Below are 21370 nucleotides of genomic sequence, written 5' to 3' on the forward strand. Positions count from 1 at the left end.
ATTAAATTGAATCAACCATACCAACTCTTAATCATGAAACTTTAATCATGCAAATGGTTCATCAAGTGTTCAAGGTTCCACTGAACCATGAGTTTTTAAAGGTATACCACATGGAAGTTCTCAGGTTTTTTCCCTTTATTTATGCATTTTTGAGCAGCAACACTTACCATTGGTTGTCTGCGTACTGGAATGCTGTCTGTTGTTGGACCATGATGCTACTCATTCAAAGTGGTTTGATGCAGAACACTCAGGTGTAGAAAAATGCACCCAGTTGAAATTCTTTGCACAGCCTCTATGAGCTCCCTCACAGAAAGTGGTTATAAATATGCATGTAATAATTCAACCTAAAATAATCTCATTCAAGCAACTGAGCTACTTTTATTCTAAAAATTCTTAGCAGTTGCCTCAAAGTATTGATTTAGGTTGAATAAAACTAGTTATTTTACTTGAAAACCACAAGTACTGAAGAACTTTTTTCCACCTGCATGCACCTGGTAGAGAGGATATAAAGCAAAATAGTCTGAAGGAAACTTATTTTTTCAGATGTACCACCATTTTACCATCATCAACATTGCATATGACAACTCGGACAATGTGTAGGTTCGCTGGTGGTTTTAGACAGATGGCTATATTTGTGGACCTTCTGACTACCTTAGGGTGTCCTATTCTTCTTTGACAATAGGGCATGGGAAAGATCGCCAGCCAGTCACAAAGCTTTCTTAATGGAATTATGACATAACTGAAGTTTGAGGAAAGCCCTTGTCCAAAACTCCTCCTTCTCAATTCCAGCTTCCTATAAATACCAGTCATTCACTCCTCTTTCTTGTGACAAAATTTCACACCGACCTACCTTTCGTGCTACTCACCTGCTATCATCTCGTCATGGACCTCGACATTGTCTCTTCCGTTGATGACCTCTTCAGTGAAAGCCTGTGTTCCTTCCAGGAATCTGTATGTCCAACACCCAGGCTGAAGTCCATCATTGCGGTTCCTACCACACCTGCTGTATCTGCTTCGTCTGACTCCTCATGTCGCTGCATCAGCTCTCATATGGATGAAGCCGGGGTTCCCCCCCGGTTCCTCCGCATGCTCCAGCCCGGTCTCCATGCAGGCGATGCAGCAATCAAGAGTTCTGAGCTCCCTCAGCACTGCCACTTCCGCACCCTTCCTCCTTAAAATCCTTGTTGTCGAGTACTTGTTTTCCCTTTACACTGCTCCTCCTGCAGCCCTGCCCAGTGATGCTCACCTCTTCAATTTGCATCTCATCTCTTTTGCCCTACGTACGCGGATCCTCTATGGTGCGGATGTCAGCCTCTCCTAATTGCTTCACCCCTTAGCTGCCTCCGGTGCTCCCCACGTCATTGATACCGATGACATTTCTCTCATCCTCAAGTGTGCCAATCCTTGTGCCTCCAAGGTCCTCACTGTTCTGGTGTTCGCTGTCAACTTTTCCATGTACCGTGATGTTGTCCAGGTGTCATGAGCTTGATGACTACCTTTCCATCATCTTGGAACTTGCCTTTTGTTTCGGTGGGTCGGTTTTATATGATAACCATCGTCTATTCTCAGCTCGAGCAGCGGTCTGCCTTCAGCAGTGGAACATTTATACGTATTGGGGCTACCAGGACTTTGAGCTCTGCTGCTCTCTTCTGTGAGCTCTGCAGTTGCCCATCTCACCCTGCTTCTTGCATTCTTGTTACTCCACCTTCTCTCCTCCTTCTTCACCTGCCAAGCTCTCAGCTCCTGCTGCTGCTCCCGCCCCCATATTTACAACTTTCAGTTCTTTCAATGGCCATGGGCGGTGTCTCCTCTTCCTCAGGTGCCAGATGGTTTGTAATCATTTCAACGCAGCTGGATGTTTTGCTTCTTCATGTAAGTTTCTCCATGTCTGCTCTTATTGTGGTCAAGCTCATTCCTGATCCAGATGCCCTCCTTACCCTCGCTACTGGCCTCTCCCTCTATCCTGATCATGGCTTCACCTCATATTTACTAGATTGTCTTATCTTCAGCTTTTCTCCGGGACTTGCTGTGCTTCCTACCACTTTCCTTTTGTATCACATCCGCATCACTGCTCTTTCTGAGCCTGCTGTCATGTTTCCCTCTTGGCCATGGAAGTTTTGGAAGGTTTTATGATTGGTCCTTTTTCTTCTCCACTTACTCTATCAATCTCATTGGCATCGCCACTCTTAAATACTCTGCCTCATTAACAATTTCAGTGCCCCCCATGGCTCCTCAGAACCATCCGCCAATAGCCCCGTGCCAAGCTCTGATTTCTCCGCTTTCTTTCTCCACTATGGTACTGTGGATCATGCTACCTCACTCATTAAGCAGGCTGGTCGTGGAGCTTGCTTTGCCAAGGCTGACGCTGTTTCAGCTTCAAGATTGTCCCTCTAAACACCAATTTTTGCAATCTGTTTGGAGTTTGCTGGGAAGGCAGGTTTTACTTTGTGGTGTTGCCCCTTGTACCCTGTCAACCTATTGGTCAGGATTTAAATCTTTCCAATGCTTTCATGCACTCCACAATATCCTGTTCCCTTCAGACAATCTTTTACCAACAGCTGCTTTCCTCACATTTGCCAGTTCACACCTGGCCATTCGCACTTCCATCTTAAGACTCTATTTAGCTGGGATCAATTTCTTTACAAAACTCTTTAACAGAACCCAACATACCGCAGCTCAGATTTCACTTTTACTGAAAGGAATTCAAAGAAATTCCGCCACGTCAGCTGCCCTTAGCCTCTGACATCCTCCACCATTGCATTCAGATACTCCAGGCAGGAATCTTCCCCAAAGACATTATCCACTATATTAGAATCTCCTCGCTTTCTTTGGTTTCTTGAGATGCTGGGCCTGCATCTAATCTGGAGTGTTTGATGTTTGGCCTTCTAATGACCGGCAAAAGTCGTACCTTACTCCAACTCAAAATTCCGAGTTCCACCCTTCTCATGATCCCATTAACCAAGGCATATTATGACATAACAGATGTCTGAGAAAAGACCACTCCTAAAACTGCTTCTCAATTCCAGCTTCCTTTAAATACCAATCCTTCACTCTTTTTTCTCATGATGAAATTTCACACCCCACTTCCTCCCTGTTATCCACGCCTGCACATGATCTTTAATATTACAGGGGTGTCGACCTTCTAATGACCTTAATATCATTAACAAAGGCATGGTCTGCATTCACAAACCTGTGTTAAGAAGGTTACAAGACCATTAGGACGGCTGTCATTGGTAACCTTAATTTCTTGTAAAAATGTTTGTTTTTGTGTCCTAATGTTGACAAAGCATAAGATCTCGAAGTCTGGGATTGATGGATTGATGGAAAATGTGTTGTCGATGGTTCTATAAAGAACTTTATAAAAAATGGTCCATGAAACAATAGAAGAACCGTTTTTGGTGCCATATAGAACCATTTTACTAAAGAACTCACAAAGAACCATCTTTTTTTAAGTGTGTACTCCTCATAGATGGTGTATTACACCGATAGCTCCAATAGGATGGAGTTTCTTAATTGCGACCCTCAAGCACAATGTTTCAGTATCCATCATCCTATTATAATAGACTTTAATAGTTATAGTCACTTTTATAAGATGCACTTGGCATCATGGCTAAATAATAATCCACATTAAGAGGATTTGCCATTTTGAGTGCAGCACAAGTTTACGCTGCCACTTTGAGTTTGAAAGAAGTCTGAATGCTTGTGTAATGGTAGTGAACATGTCTGGGGGTGAAATTTGTATGATCCAAATGTCACATCTGCTCAATTTTTAGCTTGAGGGTGGAAAAATGTTCAGTTTACAGCTTTATTCAAAGTTTGAACTTTGGCTTGTGGACATGTGAACACTGGAAGGCTCAGTGACCTTTGGGGTGCAATAAGGCAATGCACCATGAAGGAAAGTCACATGGTGTTCTGTGGGAACAGCGCAAAACATGGACCACCGTTCATTTCTTTTTCTGACCACTCTTATAGTACCAACTGACCTTATATTTAAGAGGAATTACATCGTTTTTTTTTTAAATCGTGGAATAATTTAGTGGTTAAGTTGTAAACAAAGTGATGAACGTGAAACATTGTTATAGAGAAACTCGTGGAGACAGAACTTTTCACGATGGTGGTGATGGGAACCAGGTGTCCAAAGATCTAAAAGGTCTAAAAGGTCCCTCACAGAAAATTACATGAAGTAGTTTTATATATGCTGCCGGATGCCAGAGACATTATTTTGCGATAATTTTGAATGATTTTGGCCTAAAATGTATTTGTTGACATCATGTTGTAAGGAAATTGGTGCCCAAAGAATGCATTTACTATTATTTGACCATTATCAACATTACATATATAAACTCAGAAGACACATGAAGGTTCACAGGTCATTTTTGATAATAAATAAAATTATTTAAGGTACACAGTTGGACCTTAAAACAACTGTTGTACCTTTGAGGGAACATTTACATTGTAGCTTGATAAATGAAAAATGTGCCTTTATTTCTATTTACAGTTTATTTTCTTTACAGTGTATATTCTAGGGGTTTCTCAACCGCTGGACTGCAAACCGAAGCACCTTCTGGTGGTCCTCCAGTCAATACTGAGGAGGAACCAGTGGTCCACTGTGGGCCAGGGATGGTTCTTTGTCATAAGATCAGTGAAAATAATGGCTTCATCTGTTTTTTTTTTTTTTTTGCCCCTCATCTCTATAAATAAATTACACTACCCTGAAGTTTCAATCGTCCACAACCTGCAAGTGAAGAATTTCACTTAATTTGCAAGCATTCTGACTGATTTCAGCCATAAAATAAACGTATGTCCATTGATATTTAATGTACAGGGTGAGTCAAAAGTCACAGGACAGGTTTTATTTTATTTTATTTTTTATTTTATTATCGACTTTTATCTCTGGGGCCATCTCAAACAAATTGTGTATGCTGAGAAAATCCATAACAAACACCACCTTCATTGTGGAGGCTTGGGACCGCATAAAAAATAAAACGGTGTCCTGTGACTTTCGACTCACCCCGTAGAATAATGCACATGACATGCTGTGGCACCCAAAAGTGCCCCCCCCTTACCCCTGCAAGTGTTTTAAAGGTTGAGAGTGCATGCTATTAGGAGGTAGTACTACTAAATAATAGATAATGAAACAACGCGACCGACTTGACTGATTATGATCAGATTTAACCATATATAACTTCAAGGAATGAGGACCATCGTCTCAAGGAGCGTATCTATGACCATTTACAGTACTAGCTTTCTATAAGGGAGCTTTCCGAGGCCTTAAATGCTTCAGATGCCTGGTTCCCATCACCACTACTGTAAAGAAAGCCCGTGACTGGTTCATTTCTCAGTGCCATCTTGCGTTCCTCCTTTTTTCGGTGTCAAATAAACTGTTTGGGCGACTTCTCTTTGCTGGTTTGCTTCCATTTGTTCTCCGCTGAATGTTTGCAGACTGAGCTTCCACGCCACAAGTCCCAGCTGAACAAATAAACATAGTAAGAAACAGTGACTCAAGCCAAGGAAGAGTCACACTCTTGTCTCCCTGACGACAGTCGCCAGGCAACTATCATTTGTCATCCTCCTCCTCCCTCACCTCACGTCCCATAACTAACCATCTGCCCTTAGGGTTCAGGCTTCCAGCATTTGCCCACACTGCAACAGCGGCACATCTCTGAAACCCAGGCTATGCCAGCGTGCTAATATGTAGCAGCTCAGTGAACTGAGCCGAATGGCTGGTGGCCATTCCGAGCCCAGATATTCCAAGTTTGTTCGGTCGTTACAGCCACAACGGAGCCAAATCAAAGAGACAAGGCAGAGAAGAGAAACGTTCACAAGTTACAGAACAAATAGTCTTTATTTTCTTTTCTTTTTTTTTTCTCCTTTTATGACGACAGTGTGAGTAACGTTCGTCAACAGTGAGTAACGCATGAGCCGGTGTCGACTTCAGAACGTTTCCAGAACGTTTTTCTGTTGCATAAGCCTGTGTGGCCAGCCCCCACAGCAATGCTCAATCCCACAGCAAAACACAAGAGATCCAAGATGTAAAAAGAAAAAGAGGTGAAGAAGTAAAACCTTAAGACGACAATGTTTATCTCTGCTGGCTTGGCAGATCTTCCCTAAAGGGGCATTCTGGCCTTAAACTAGCATCACATTTTCTTGTTATTTGTTATTGTGTTGTGCAGAATTGCATCCTTCGGCCTCACTTCTTTGACAGAATTCAACTCACTACAATCCCCAGCATGCATCACACAAATGGACAACCAATAGGAATCTTGAATTAGCGTTAAGTGCCATAGTATAGTCGTGACATTCATGACGTTCAGCTTTTTAGTTGGGTTACAAATCTGCATTAGCCAGCTAGCAGACAAAGGAAACTAAGCAATCGTTAAAAATCCACCACAAAGGACTTGGAGTTTTTCAACGGTCCCTCCCACCTTCGAGATGCATCATCAGAAGGGCGTTTTCTAGCATTTAAACCAGAACATCTTACTTTAGATGCTACTGCAGGAACACTTTCAGCAACCAGGGATGCTTTCAATGGCTACATGTTTACATTTTGGCCGGAGTGCCCCTTTAGATCCACGTTTCCATACTGTTAGACCTGGCTATTAGCCAAATGACTGTTTCAAGAAAAACTGCACGGACCCTGTTTACTTTAGTGGAATAAACGTGAAATAAATTTACGGTGTTTCGATTTTTTTTCCTTTTAAAAAAATGACAGACTATAAACTACATGTGCGTCATAAAGTGGAAATCTCTCACTATTGCTTCCTCAAACGATGTGCTCAAACAAAAAGAGAGGAAGATCATGAATACATGTATTTGTTAGGGAACAGTGGCTCTCGAGGCATGGCTGTAATCCAAGTGGAGCATGTGGCAAAAAAGAGAGCCAACTGCTACTGAACCTCTGAAGCTCACATTCAGGCAAAATAAGAGTCTGAAAGAAAGATATGACCTGGCCCAAAGTCCACACTTGCGCTTTGTGGGTTTGCTTAGGTGAAAACTAAACGAATGCATTTCCAAATTTACCAAAAGCGCATAAGATTGTGAGAGTACAGTGAATCGCATGTAACTGCCAACGTTCTTATGATGTTAAAGTTTTTCCCTAATATTTCCGAAACGGTGCGTTCGAACGTCTCGCTGAACCAATTTGATGAGATATTTGTGCAGCATGTGTGAACTCTGGGGCCAAAAAGAAAGCATGTGTATTACCCACAAAGCATCTAACTGCCAGACAATGTTTTCCTGCAAATACTCTTATAACACTGTAGTGCAAAAGTTGATGGTGGTTAAATTCAAATTGTAAAGCCATATTACGTCTGGCAGACTGAATGAGCCTCCTGGAGATATTAAAAACATTCCCACAGCCATCCCATAGGAATATGAAATGTATTGGAATACAGTATTGTGCAAATGTCAGAGACCAGCCTTTATTTTGTGGTCACCACCCCTTATTCTGGAGATCTGCAGAGATTAGTTCTAACCTCAGTGTAACATGTTGCCACCCCCCTTAACTAATGCTAATATATACGAGTCTAGCCAACCATGAATCATCAATTCCAAAATGCACTTCGTCATTTTCTTCATAACTATCATATTTCATAAGCTACATTCAAAAGTCGACCCATTTATCCACAAATCTGGGCTATAAACTATAAACAGGTGGCATCTCTTCAGTGATCTGCTCTGAAATATTATTTTTCTAAAATAATACAAAGAGCGTCTGAGATTTTTGGCTTTCTGCAGTAAATTATAAGCATGATCATAAAACATTCATATTCTGTTAATGGGAGGGGAGCTTTTACAAAAAAAATCAAATAAATAAGATAAAAATTTACATTTATTTCTTGCAGTTACTGAATAATTTGCCTTAAGATTTGGTCATGTAAATTAAGATGGACAAACCAAAACATATCCTGGAGAATTTAATTAGCTGGAGCAGTTGTGGTGGATTGTGGTTTCAGCTTGACTTTGCAGGAAAGACCTCCAAGACCAAGGTTGGTGACCAATGGTTTAGTTTTTGGACAAAGCAGCCACAAGTAAGTCATTTTTCAGTAGATATTTCTGATGAGAGATATAATGTACATGCATAATCAAGTAGAAATTCAGAATGAAAAACAGGAGTTTCTAAAAGTTCAAAAAATTATTACAAGGAAACGGAGTCCTAACAACCACCCGCAACACCTTGCAGACCATAGACCTCAACATTACTGAATGTGCAACCAACTTCTAAGACTGAACTTTGGAGGTGTGGAAAAATATCCCTGCAGACTTCTTTGAAAACTCAAAGCAAGTCTAAATAAAGAATGGAAGCTGTAATAAAGGCATCATTCTGAAAAAATGTGATATATTTAATTGTCAATGCTTCTGTGTAGTTTCAGTTAAATATGTTTATCGTTTTTTTTCCTGAATAAGTTTTACTTGGGCCACTTTGACTGGAAATGAAAAAAAAAATGAAAGGTGGTCTTGGACATTTGCACAGCACCTTCCCTTTTCAGTATCTTACAAAACAAGAATAGACTATGCTTTACAAAACAGTCCCTGTTTAGTATGGGAGTGTGTGCTAACTCATATTGCTCTTGCATCATTTGATTTTACATTATGTGCTATTGATTCTATGAATGAGTAAACAGTTTGGAATCTAGACCGATGTCAGAAAGAAGATATTCATTCAGGTGCCTACCACTTCGAAGAAACTACAAACCATTAAAGGGTTCAGCATTTCTTTTAGGTAATTAATCCTAAAGTACACATCATTATTAAAACATAGAGTCAAAAAGATTCAGATGGGGCTCATAGCCGTCCATGGTTGGGCGTCTATCCGTCTCCATCTCTCAGCCCAATGCTAGCCAACATGGGCATCTGTTAGCTGACATAATTAGCAGCTAGTGTTCTCCTCCAAGCGTGTTGAGCTGTCCAATAACGTCGCATTAACAGCAGTTTGAAAAGATGCCATGAAGCTTCTCGAAGCAAGAGCAAGCTTGTGCTAGCCTTCACCTTCCCGGCTTGGTTGAACTGTACACGACTAAAAGTGGAGGGAAAATGGGTAAAAATCCAAAAAACAAACAAAAAAAATATCGATCACTTTTGAGGACCAACTTATCGATTTCTTTCTTCTGGGCAAAACTGAGTTTACTGAGGCCTGAAACGGATGCTAGGCCCATTGTTGGTGATCAGAGAAGTAGTGAGGTATAGCTACAAGTCCATGCATTAACTACAATACTGTGTATTACCCTGAGCCTTCAAGTCAACAACATGCTTCTGAACAAGGACTACTAAAGGGTCTATGCTAGAACCACTAATAATCTGAAAAAATGACACTCTTTGATAATCAGAGTTCTTTATAAAGTTCACTTACCTAACTTTCTCATCATCAGACCAATACGTATGCATTGCCTCAGCAGATTTCTCTCTCTGCTGAAGTGTTGCAGCAACACTCCATCTTTCCTCTAGCTAACCTGTCAAATTCGCAATCCTTTCATCTCTCTGCTGCTCCTGCCATCCTCGGTCTCATCATTCTTCTCTTTAACTTCATCTGTTATCTTGCCATATCTTCTCTAAATCCATGTTTCCGTGCGGTGTCCATGTAGTGTTAGGCACAGCTCCAACAGCTGAACCTGTTTGGTTCCCGTAGAATATCACATTGATGGAATGAGTGAGATATTCTTAGCTTTTAAAAGACGAATTCCATGTTTTTTTCCAGATTTTTCTGCATAATTCAGTCCTAGAGATGCATTCAGAACGTCTTTAAGATTAAGACCCTTATTAGTCCCTTAGGGAAATTTCACCTCCACATTTAACCCATCTGTGAAGTGAAACACCACATACACTAGTGAGCACACACACACTAGGGGGCAGTGAGCACACTTGCCCAGAGCAGTGGGCAGCGCCCAGAGAGCAGTTGGGGGTTAGATGCCTTGCTCAAGGACACCTCAGTCATGTATTGTCAGCTCTGGGGAGTGAACCGGCAACCTTCTGGTCACAAGGCCAATTCCCTAACCTCCAGCCCGTAACTGCCCCATGAAATGACATGAAATGGTTCATTGTAGAGAAACTTAGTGACTTGGATTTCTTTACAGTGGTGATGATAGGAACCAGAGTTCATGATGTCTATAAGACAAATATATCCATTATTATTTCAGTATCTTTACCATTTTTTTCAGCTTAAATTCACTATATCAGATTTCCAGTAGATCAGATATTTACATGAACCAAGTTGACCAGCATGGACTGCAAAAAATGGATGTAATAACCTTTAGAAGCTTCTGATTTGCTATTTGTCTTAATTCTGAGTTGATTGGAAGTGTACCTGCAGCTGTACTTAAGTGCCTACCTTTAGAGCCCTGGACCTTTTACCCTTGATACAATGGGAAAGTCCAAGCAACTCAGTCACGACCTCAGGAAAAAAAAAAGTGGACCTCCATTAGTTCCTCTTCATGAGCAATTTCCAAACAACTTAAAATACCACAAGGTCAGATGAAACAACAATGGAACTGTTTGGCCATAATGGTCAGCTCTAATCCAACACCATCTCAACTGTGAAGCACGGGGGTGGCAGCATCATGTGGGGGTGTTTTGCTGGAAAAGGGACTGGTGCACTTCAGAAAATAGATGGCATTGTGTAAAGAAGAAAGTTCATCTAGAAATACTGAAACAACACACTAAGACATCTGAGCCACTGAAAATCTGACACAGTAAATAAAACCTAAAATAAATGTCTTCGCTTTTATTTTAAATCGAGCTTTTATGGAAATAAAGTATATACCCGAACTGGCCTAACAGATAATGATAATATGACAGTTAGGCCATGGGTGCCTAGTCTTGACCCTGGTCTACTAGCACACTTGGCTCAATTATTCAGATGTCTCAGAAGGCTTCATTAGATAGACTATGACTGGAGCCAAACTCGGCAGGGGCTCCAGGACCAGGAGTGGGCTAAAGCCATTCAAATTCATCTTCATGTTACCATACATTTCCTGTATTAGGCCACACATTACCATAAATTTCCTATGTTTCATTTACTGTAACAGATTTGTATTGTCTTAGGCAGCTGATCTGTAGCCATGTTGAGTAATAACGTCCTGTTTGGGAGCTTATAGAGGCGTTAAACTCTTCAGACTCTCATCACCACCACTGTAAACAATTCTGACTCTGTTAGTTTCTCTAGAACAGAGTATTTCATATCGAGACCATTCAGATTTTTGGTTTACATCGTAAGGACTGAATTATTCAGAAACTGAGGGAAACTGGTGGACTTTATCTGTAATGTAAAAGCTACAAACTATGTGAGTGCAGAAGTAAGACTTTCTCAGTACGGCTTCCGCAAATGTGGTTCATTCCAACCCAATGAAAAACAAGCAGACATGTCCTGCATTTGGTCCTTCTCTCTTTCCCATTAGACCAGATCACTGAGGCTATGAGAGGAGCAGAATTCTGACCATATGGTCTGCAAAGCTACACTTTCATGCAGTATTCAGAGAGAATTAGAACCAGCTCAAATGGCTGCTCCCCTTTTGCATCAGTGATGAATGGGCTGTAAATCCGCCATTGATTTATCTTCAAAATGGTGAAGACTACATACTAACTACATGTATACTACATGCTGGTCAAGGAGTGTAACTTTCTTAGTATGGCTTCCTCATATGCGGTCAGTTCTGATCACCAACCAAAGGAAAAAAGATGTGAAAATATGTATTTGTTATGGAACAGCGGCCCTGCTGTTATGTCTCATTGACTGTCCTCTTTTAGATCATTTCTCCAGTTTTTTCTTCTCTCTTTCTATTCGCCTATTCTCTCCATGTCACATCAGAGCGCTGAGGTCGTGGCAGGAACGTGATTTTTGTCTCAGCATCCTGCTGGCCCGGTGTCTGCTGAGGTCCCGCTCTCGGTCCCTGTCCCGCCCATGGTGTGACCGCGGCACCAGCCCGGACAGGAAGCGCTTGGCCCTGCTGGTCAGGCTCTGACGTCGGCCGGCTCCTGGGGAACCCTCCGTCCAGCCAGGCCCCAGGCTGTGGCCCCGGGCAGCCCGGACCGCTGCCTCCAGGAGGTCATTTGTGCGGTGGTCCAGTGAGACAGACAGCTCCAGGTACAAGCAGTCGAACACCATTGCGCTGGAGTGAGCCTCTGAGAATAAAAGAGAGAGAGCAAGAAAGAGAAAGAGGTTTTTAGAAACTGTTCAAAGGTTTAGAATCACTTGTTATATTAGCAATTTTTAGCTACAACAATAATAATAATAATAAGCTTACACAACTTATCTTTACATAAATTAATATTAGTTCTCTTTAATAATATTGGGGTCAGGAACAAGTTAATAAATGGTAATTAATATACTGTAAATGTTTTATTATCTGCTTATAAGACTGACCTAAATGACCTAAGGTGACCCACAGCCGTAAATTTTAATCTGACTGTAGCTCAACAAATTCCTGAACCTGTCTAAAACCAAATGGAGAATTGATGAAGCCCAACATCTCTGATGACAGCGCCTGATAAACTACCTTAGTTTTCATGTTAAGCTACCTTAAAGCACTGACAGCCATCATTATCATTTATCATGCTGGCCTCTCGTTACTACAACAACAGTGGAGTAAAAATAGGACAAAATAGCTGAAAAGTCAGGGACAGGCCGGTGGGGAACCTTCAGGGTCTTCTAGGAGAACCAAAAAAATAGATTTCTATAATTTTAGTTCACTTTTACACCTGGGTCTAATATTTAGATGCCCCGGAAGACCTTATTTAGATTAGAGCTAAACTCTTCAGAGTGGTAGAGCTCCAGGACCAGGGAATCAACTCTGCTCTAGACCTTCTGGAAGTTCTATATAAATAGAATAGTTTTTCCAGCAAGATGGTGCACCACCACATTATGGGTGTCAGGTCCGAGCATTCCTAGATGAACAGTTTCCTGGAAAGTGGATTGGTCGTCGTGGGCCAGTTGAATGGCCCCCAAGGTCTCCCTTTGAACACATTTTATAAGTGGTCAGAAACTTGTAAATAACTCATGAAAGAATAAAGTTACGTTAAAACCAAGCACACCACTGTTTTTCTTGTGAAATTCTCAATAAGTTTGATATGTCACATGACCCTCTTCCCATTGAAAAAACTAAAGTTGGATCCAAAATGGCCGACTTCAAAATGGCTGCCCTGGTCACCACCCATCTTGAAAAGTTTTCCCCCTCCCATATACTAATGTGCCACAAACAGGAAGTTAATATCACCAACCATTCCCATTTTATTTGGGTGTATCCATATAAATGGCCCACCCTGTACTATTACATACAACAGACTATTAGAAATGCTACAGGGTCGCAAGCATTAATTAGGAATATTGCAGAGGGGTTTTGATCATTTGTTTTTTTATTGTTTGGACAAGTATGGCCTGGACTGAAGGACTGGCTTTAGCAGTCAAGGTTTGCCACTGTAGAAACACAAATGTGGAGTCTGACTTGAGTCCAGCAAATATTTGAGAAAGATGCATTAAGAAATATCGAAAGCTTTACAACAAGCACTGGAAACAACACCGCAGGCTGGTCATATGTAGCATCCTGGTGTTAGCAACCCTCCAGTCTGCAGCCCAACCACCAACTAGGAATACCTACTGATTTCTGGGATTCAAACCGGCAACCTTCTGGTTTGATTCTCCTGTCGAGGTGACCTGCTGCCCTTTACACACCTGACCTAATCAGCCAATTAACAAGCCGTACGTGATCATGTGTTAAACCAGGCATGTCAATGCGGGAACAACAAACACATGTAGGGTGGAGGTACTCCAGCACCAGGGCAGAGCATCCTTGCAATAGGCCATTATCACCTCAATTAACTTGAATGCTTTTTATTCCTCTGACAAGAAAGCTTCACTGACTTGATGCGAAGCAATAAAACTTTGCTGATTTGATTTGAAAGCCCATATGCGTGCATGTCTGTGGTTGAGAGAGAGCCAGAGAGAGTGAGTGACTTATACACGTATTACGTTTGACAATCCTCTTTCCAGCTTAGCCTGGGACAGCCAAATGAATTGAATGGGCCCAAGTGAAGCAGAGGAGAGGTGAGAAAGACATGATGGAGCTGCGAATGGAGGAGGGAGGGAAGGAGGAGGTTTGGATATGGATCAGCGTCTGATTCAGTGGGACAGCGAGTGAGTCCCCTCAACACCTCAGCTGCGGAATGACACAGCCGGAGAGAAAGAACAAGACAGGACGGGGTGGGAGGGGTGCACTTACTAGGGGAGAGAGAGGGGGGGGGGGTTGGTTGCATTTATCACCAAGGCAGTTATAACATAGCACATTGTGTTATCATTAAGATGAAGGGCCTCCTCCCCAACTGGAGTAAATTGAAGATGTACTGCTGTGTTGGATGACTGTCTGTGTGTGTATGTATTAAAGGTCACATATACCCAGTCATTTATTGGAATTGAGAAGCAAATGCTGCACACTGAGTGAACATGAACTCATTCTTAAAGCTGCAGTCCAATTTCGCCAGCCAGAATATGTTTGATATAAAGTCTGTGGACACCCCTCCTAATTATGGAGTTCAGACTTTTCAGCAACATTCATTGCTAATAGGTGTATATCAAACACATAAGAACTGTTCACCCAAAAATTTGCAGTAGAATGTGGCACTATCATAGGATGCTGCCTTTGCCTCAAGTCAGTTTGTGAGATTTCTGCCCTGCCAGTTCTGCCCTAGTCACCTATAAGTGCTATTACTGTGAAATGGAAGTGTCTAGGAGCAACAATAGTTCTGCCAAGAAGTGCTAGACAAAGTAAGCTCACAGACCAGGGCTGCTGATTTCGGAAGCATGTAGAAATCACTTATCCTCTACTGTATCACTTACTGCAGAGTTCCACGTTGCACATGGAAGCAACAATAGCACAAGAACTGTATGGAGATTCATGATCAATATCACTAGGTGCAATGCCAAGTACACAGACACTGGACTGTGAAGCAGTGGAAACTGGCAGCCTAACAGATGAATCTGGGTTTGGCAGTTGCAAAGAGTAGTTACCTTTACCACCACATAGTGCCAGCAGTAAAGTTTGGTGGAAGAGGGATAATGGGCTGTTTTTCATGGTTTGGGCTTAGTTCCAGTAAACGGTAAAATTAATGCTACAGCATAGAAAGATATTTTAGACAAATATGTGCTTGCAACTTTATGGCAACACTTTGGGCCAGCATGACTGAGCCCCTGTGCACAAAGTGAGGTCCATAAAGACAGGGTTTGACAAGTTTGGTGTGGAGGAACTCCAGTGGCCTGCACAGAGCCTGGACCTCAACCCCACTGAACACTTTTGGGATGCACTGGAATGCCAATTGTGAGCCAGGTCTTAATGTCTAACATCACGTGTCTGACCATCTCTGGTAAGGGATGTTCAAGCTCATATTGATGTGACGGCCAAGTGTCTGTTTACTTTTGGCCATATAATGTAGCTAACAAGTAAGCTGTGGAAGCTGTGATTGTGTATAAAAAGTGAAGAAACGTGCATCACATTGTTAAAAACAGTGCGTTATAAATTATTGGGTGACAAAAGGAAAGAAAACAAGTAAAAAGGTATTGAGCCACCATGAGATGCGACAACAGCTTCAGATAAGATTCTAAAAGTTCTTTGAACTGTACAGGAGGGATCTATCCAAAAAATATTCTCTTATTTGTTGTTTTGATGATGGTAGTGGAAAGGGTTGTTGTTGGCTGTAGCATATGATATACATCATTATCATACTCATCAAATCGTTAAGTGACCCCTCGTGCTTGTGGATGGGGAAACTTATCCTGGAGGAGACCGCTCCCATCAGGAAGGTAATGCTTTATCATAGGATAAAGGTGATTAATCAGTATTGATTTGCATTGACCGTTCCCTCTAAGGGAAACCCAAACTGTGCCAGCAAATTATCCCCATAACATAACAGACCAGACCTCTTCACTGTAGGGGTCCAAGCACTTAGGCCTATACTGTTCTCTTGGCGTACGCTCACCCATGTAGATAACACGGTGAAAGAGGATTCTTCTGACCATAACACTTTTATCCACATCTCTGTAGACCAGTGCCAATGGCTTTTATAGCACTGGACTCTCAAATGGTCATCTGTCTTTGTATGCACTGCACCCTTGCTACAATATCCCTCTCTATGTCATTGTGGATGGATTGTTCTGATGATGTCCTACATTTGCATTCTCAGTCACCTGCTGTTCTTCTGGTCTTCCTTATGGCACTCATGCAAGAGCATCACGCTCATTGAACACGTGCCGTCGACCAGTTTTCAGCCCCGTTTACTGATGTCTTTCCCAGAAATCTAACTGCAGATGTCACTTTCGTCACTGTTTCTATTGAAACACTAGCCAGACGAGCTGACTGACTGAAGCTCTTGCCATCTTTGCCCCAATCATGTAGCCTCTTTCAAAGTCACTCAGATGGTTTTCCTCTTGCCATCTTGATCCAGAGCATGACAGGATGCTGATTGTATCTACATCTGTACTTCCTATCCTCCTTTACTCATTTATTCAAGATGTTCCTTTGCCACAACACAACATCCATGTGTAAGTTTGTGAAATCCTTGTAACTGTAGCTCAAAAATAATTTAAAAAATCTTAGAGAAGTAAACTTCGGTCATACGCCTTGGCGGACTAAGAAATGAGATTTTGTCACTTATCTACATCAATAAATGATGTGCACATCAGATGATGGACTCTTCCTCCAGGGTGGCCTGAAAGATGATAAATCTCTTCAGTTTTATGGATATTTTATGCATATGTGATCCAGTCTAATCTCAAGCAATGTCCATACCAAATACCTTGGTCTAATATATACACATAAAAATCTGAACAGCAGAAAAGAAGAGAGGAGGGAAGATGAAGATGGATTCCTTAAATTTCCATATCGATGGCCACACCGGGGGAGAAGAGAATGTGCTGATGGCAGCGCTAGCCGGATAACCCCCCTCTGTCCTCTCCACTCTGCTTCTTCCTCTCTCTTTCTCTATGCCACACCCACCTCTTGTGCAAGCTTCGGGCGAAGTCTAGACTCTCCGGTTTTTATTTTTAAATACATGCAGCGTACCTTTGAGACCCCCGTCCAAAAAAAGACTGCAGCCTTACCGTTATCAACATGAGTACACAAAAAGCCCCCACACAAGGTTCTACTGTGATTTAAACACTTACAGGCTTATTTCGCCCTCTGTCTTCTCTTATCATAGTCCTGCAAACACAGCGCAAGAACATTAGCCACACCAAGCAGAGGAGAGAATAGAGGTGTTGGGGTGTGTGTGCTGTCACTGGCAGATGCACAAGGCAAACACACTTGCGCACATTAAGATAGTAACACCAGCGCTCTGTGGGTGAAAGATAATCCAGAGCAAACAGACAAATACCCCAAAGACAACAGAGAAACAGAGCAAACAGAAAGGACACGAGCCCTCGGGAGAAGAGAGACCAACCTGGAGGATCTCAGACGGTCGGTTTAAATGGTTTTAAGACCGCTCAGCTTGCTACAACACATTAAATGCAGGAGCATGAGGGTCTGGTGGGACTGCAGTCGGTCTCTAATTAGTCTCCATTTGTCTCCCCACAGTGTTCACGGTGTGTGCACCTCTTATAAATTCGTAAACGTGTTTCAGAGTTTACCATATGGAAGATCAGTGGTGGATGGAGTTAAAGTAGAGACACCCAAAGTAAAATGTTACTCCAGTAAAAGTAGATGTTCCTCCCTTTAGACCGCCACTTCAGTAAAACTACAAAAGTATTTGTCTCCATATGTACTTAAGTATCAAAAGTAAAAGTACTAAAAGAGTAACTATGACTGTCTTATTACTGTTTTTTGTAACAATCTTTTCATTTCAATCCCTATGATGAAAGAAGCTGAACTCACAATTTTTTTTGTCTACTGAAAGTCGATCTATTTTTCCACAAATCTATGATATACCCTGTAAAAATGATTTTTATAAAACAATACAAAGAGACGTTCAAGATTTTTGGTCTGTAAGCATATAGCAATATGTCTGATCATAAAACACATTTTGTTAACACATCAACTCGCTTTAGGTGAAAGTCCTCCAGCGTCTCTCTTGGTAAACCAGTCTTTTAATAGAACGTCATTAATTAGTGACGCTGACGTCTATTAAAATGATCAGAAGCACAAAACACTGAAGGTAAACAGTTTCCATCAGGGAGAACCGAGTGGCTCTGAAATCACTTTTTACACACAAGCAAAGTTTCAGTTTCAGATTTATTTACAACTTAGTTCCAAGTTTAAGTTGAATAAAAACTGGCTTTAAACTCAGGATCACAGATGAGCTCCTTTACTATGTTGATCTGTAGGCGTCTGTTCATAAACATAAACCAGCCCAAACTCATTTACTATAAAATGAACTGGTGTTTGTAGAAATTCAGAAAAAAGCCGCGTCAGTCTCGACTGCATATGTGGACATATTTCTATATTGAGCTCTATTTACACAAAGTTAGGTTAGTTCATCATTTATGTTGAACAGACTCTCCCAAAGTTTTACGCTGCTGCGCTGACGTTGAACCGCGTGCTGCACTGGGTCGGTATGACCAACAGGTCAAAACCAGCTCTAAACAAAGTGACCGCTGGGCCCTGATTGGTGCTCTGGCTTTGCGCTTTTGTTTTAACATTACGATTTTTTTACACATATAAACCAAAAGGAATGACAGATGTAGTGGAGTAAAAAGTCAGATATTTGGCTTTGAAATGTAGTGGAGTGAAAGTAAAAAGTCGCCCAAAATGGAATAACTTCAGTACAGATACACGAAAAACTACTAAATTACAGTAATTCTAATCCTAATTCTATTTATTTCATTACTGTCCACCACTGTGGAAGATGCACTTGAATGGCCGACAACACCATAAATACAAGAACTGAACATGGGCAAGTTCCAGGTTACTACAGTTTGGTCCAGCCAGAAGTCCCTTATACCACGTGAACGCAGTGAAAAGGCTGTCGAGTAATGTACCATGATTCCAAAACCAAAAACAGCTCAGAAAAACAACAATTAACAGCTGATTTTGTTGCTGTGATTCCCAATCAAAGCCGTAACCAGGATAAGAATTTTAATGAGGTCCATTTTGCAGAAATGTGTGAATCTACGTCACTCAGTGCACGAACAGACTAAACTGGCGAACATTGCACAAAGCAGAGTCAAATATACTGATTCTTCAAAGTCTGCATCCCAGTGTGCGATAATTAGGGGTAGAACAATCATCTTAGTGCTGAGCAAATACGTTTTGAATGTTTTGACCTTACTGCTCACTGGAGAGGTGAGAAAATCGTGACGGCAGCCTCAAAAACAAGTGTGAGAGTATTTCACAAAAATAGGTTGTTAGTTGTGCTACCTGTAAAGCCGACCTCAGCTGGCATGGGAGCACATCCTACATGTTGGAGCATTTGAAGGGGAAACATGTCGGATCACTGGATGAAGAGGATTCATCTGGGTAAAACAGGTGTGCTAGGTAACTAATATTAATGTTGAAAGCCGTTGTACTTCAAGCCAAGAGCTGTAACATCTATTTTGAAACGAATTCTCTCTGGAATCCTTAATGGATTTGAATTAGAGAAGCAAGTAACTATTATTCACAACAACCCTGTTCACTTTCCCAATAACGTTTACGGTTTTAAACAGTGCATCACTGTCTTAATGTCGAGGCCACCGGTGCGTTTAAATTCGGTCTTCTGTTTGAGTTCTCTGCGAATGTTTGCCACCACTTCCGGTTTCAGGAGGTAGGTCTCCACGAACAGGCAGGGGAGCTGGACAACGAGTTATGAGTTTAAATGTAATTCTTACACAAAATCATTCAAGTTTCAAACGGCCATTTAGGTATTTATCTTCATTGCTTTCACTGTTAGTGCATAAAAAAACCTCAAGCTGCATTTAAAAGCTGACAGTTCGATTTGGTAATTGACTGATTCGTTCATAATCATTATTTATTTCAATAATTAATTGTTCAACTATCAAAATAGTCGCTTATTGCAGACCTAGAGATAATAACTACAACTTTTACAAAGCATTCATGTAGTAAATAGGCAGGTCGTGTAAGTAAGTAACATCTTGTTTTGCAAGATGGATTCTTAAAATTTCCATATCCACATTGCAGTAGAAGAGAATGTGCTGAGGGCAGTGCTAACTGGATAATTCCCCTCTGTGTTCTCCAAAGGACAGAGTTATTGGTTCACTCCCAGCATATATTTTGTGCTCACATGATACATTTACCATCAGATGAGCACACGAGCTCAAACGATCCCGAAGACAGGACTGCAATAAAAACTGGCATCTTTCTGTGATTGATACCATCCCATGTTCTTATTAAGACCTGGTTGTCAATAAATGCCGACCATTGCTGCATCCACAAAGGCAAGGAGGCTGTACTATGCACAGTGGAAGCCATATGTCAGCAATGTCCAAAGATACTTCACTGGACTTCAGAGAACCATTACGGAACACATTTTGGAGCAACATATGCTGCCTTCTAGACGCCATCTTTTTCAGGGAGATCCATGCTTATTTCATGAAAATTTGAAGCCACATTCTGCAGACGTTACAAGAGTGTGGCTGTGTGATAAGAGAGTGTGGGTGCTAGAATGACTTATCTGACTTAAGCTCAAAATTCGACAACAAATACCCCACAGGGTTGCACAGCTGAAGGGGTCATAATTGTGTAAATATAACATTGCCATATGAAGGTTTGAGAAAAAGCAGAGCAGATGTTGATTTATGGGTACTTTAGTGTGAGAGCATCACAAGCTATTGTCCTCACCCTCTGTGCTGATCTCTCGGGAGCGAACCAGGTCGCTTTTGTTGCCCACAAGGATGATGGGAGTGTTTGGATGGCTCTCCCTCAGCAACAGGCGCAGTTGAGCCACGCGGTGGAAACTACGTCTGTCTGTCAGGGAGAAGACAAGGATGCACACCTCACACTGCAGAGTGGACAGGTCCTGTCAATCAAACAAACACACACAGGCCAATCATAATGAGAGTCAGTCAAGAACAAGCTGTACAATGTTGAGCAGTTGCACATAATTGAACCTACATTAATGCTGTTCAGTTGTAAAATACACATACGACACATGACAAAAAAGCATGTGTATAGCCATGGAGTTGGTTACCACTTCACTGCTGTAACAGCCTTCACTCCTCTGGGAGGCTTTCTACCACATTCTGGAACATGGCTGTGGGGATTTGCTTACATTTATTCCAATGTATTCCAATACAATTAATTCCAAAGGTGTTGAAGTGGTTTGGAAGTTGGGGCTCTGCAGGACAGTCATTGCTTTATGGACCTCGCCTTGTGCACGGGTACAGTGCCATGCTGGCACAGAGGCAAGGGCCTGGCCACAAATTAGAAGCCTGCAATTCTTTAGAATTGTCATTGTATGTAAG

The 21370-nt window shown here is 41.7% G+C and overlaps 1 protein-coding gene and 1 long non-coding RNA gene across 2 annotated transcripts in view; both read right to left on the reverse strand.

The window, feature by feature from the left end:
• The window catches only part of LOC119262208, a 33816-nt gene extending 32214 nt beyond the window's left edge, over window positions 1–1602 (reverse strand). Inside the window, exon 1 of the long non-coding RNA XR_005129481.1 lies at window positions 867–1602. This is a non-coding gene — a long non-coding RNA (uncharacterized LOC119262208). The remainder of the gene's footprint in view (window positions 1–866) is intronic.
• Window positions 1603–9968: 8366 nt separating this feature from the next.
• rem2 (RAS (RAD and GEM)-like GTP binding 2) overlaps window positions 9969–21370 on the reverse strand; it is a 42050-nt gene continuing 30648 nt past the window's right edge. The window contains exons 4-5 of the mRNA XM_017723086.2: window positions 20748–20925; window positions 9969–12114 (exon numbers count right to left, since the gene is read on the reverse strand). Coding sequence (XP_017578575.1) covers window positions 11792–12114; window positions 20748–20925 — 501 coding nt within the window. The 3' untranslated portion in view covers window positions 9969–11791. The remainder of the gene's footprint in view (window positions 12115–20747; window positions 20926–21370) is intronic.

The sequence above is a fragment of the Pygocentrus nattereri genome, chromosome 2 (assembly GCF_015220715.1).
Source record: "Pygocentrus nattereri isolate fPygNat1 chromosome 2, fPygNat1.pri, whole genome shotgun sequence".
Classification (NCBI taxonomy): Eukaryota; Metazoa; Chordata; class Actinopteri; order Characiformes; family Serrasalmidae; genus Pygocentrus; species Pygocentrus nattereri.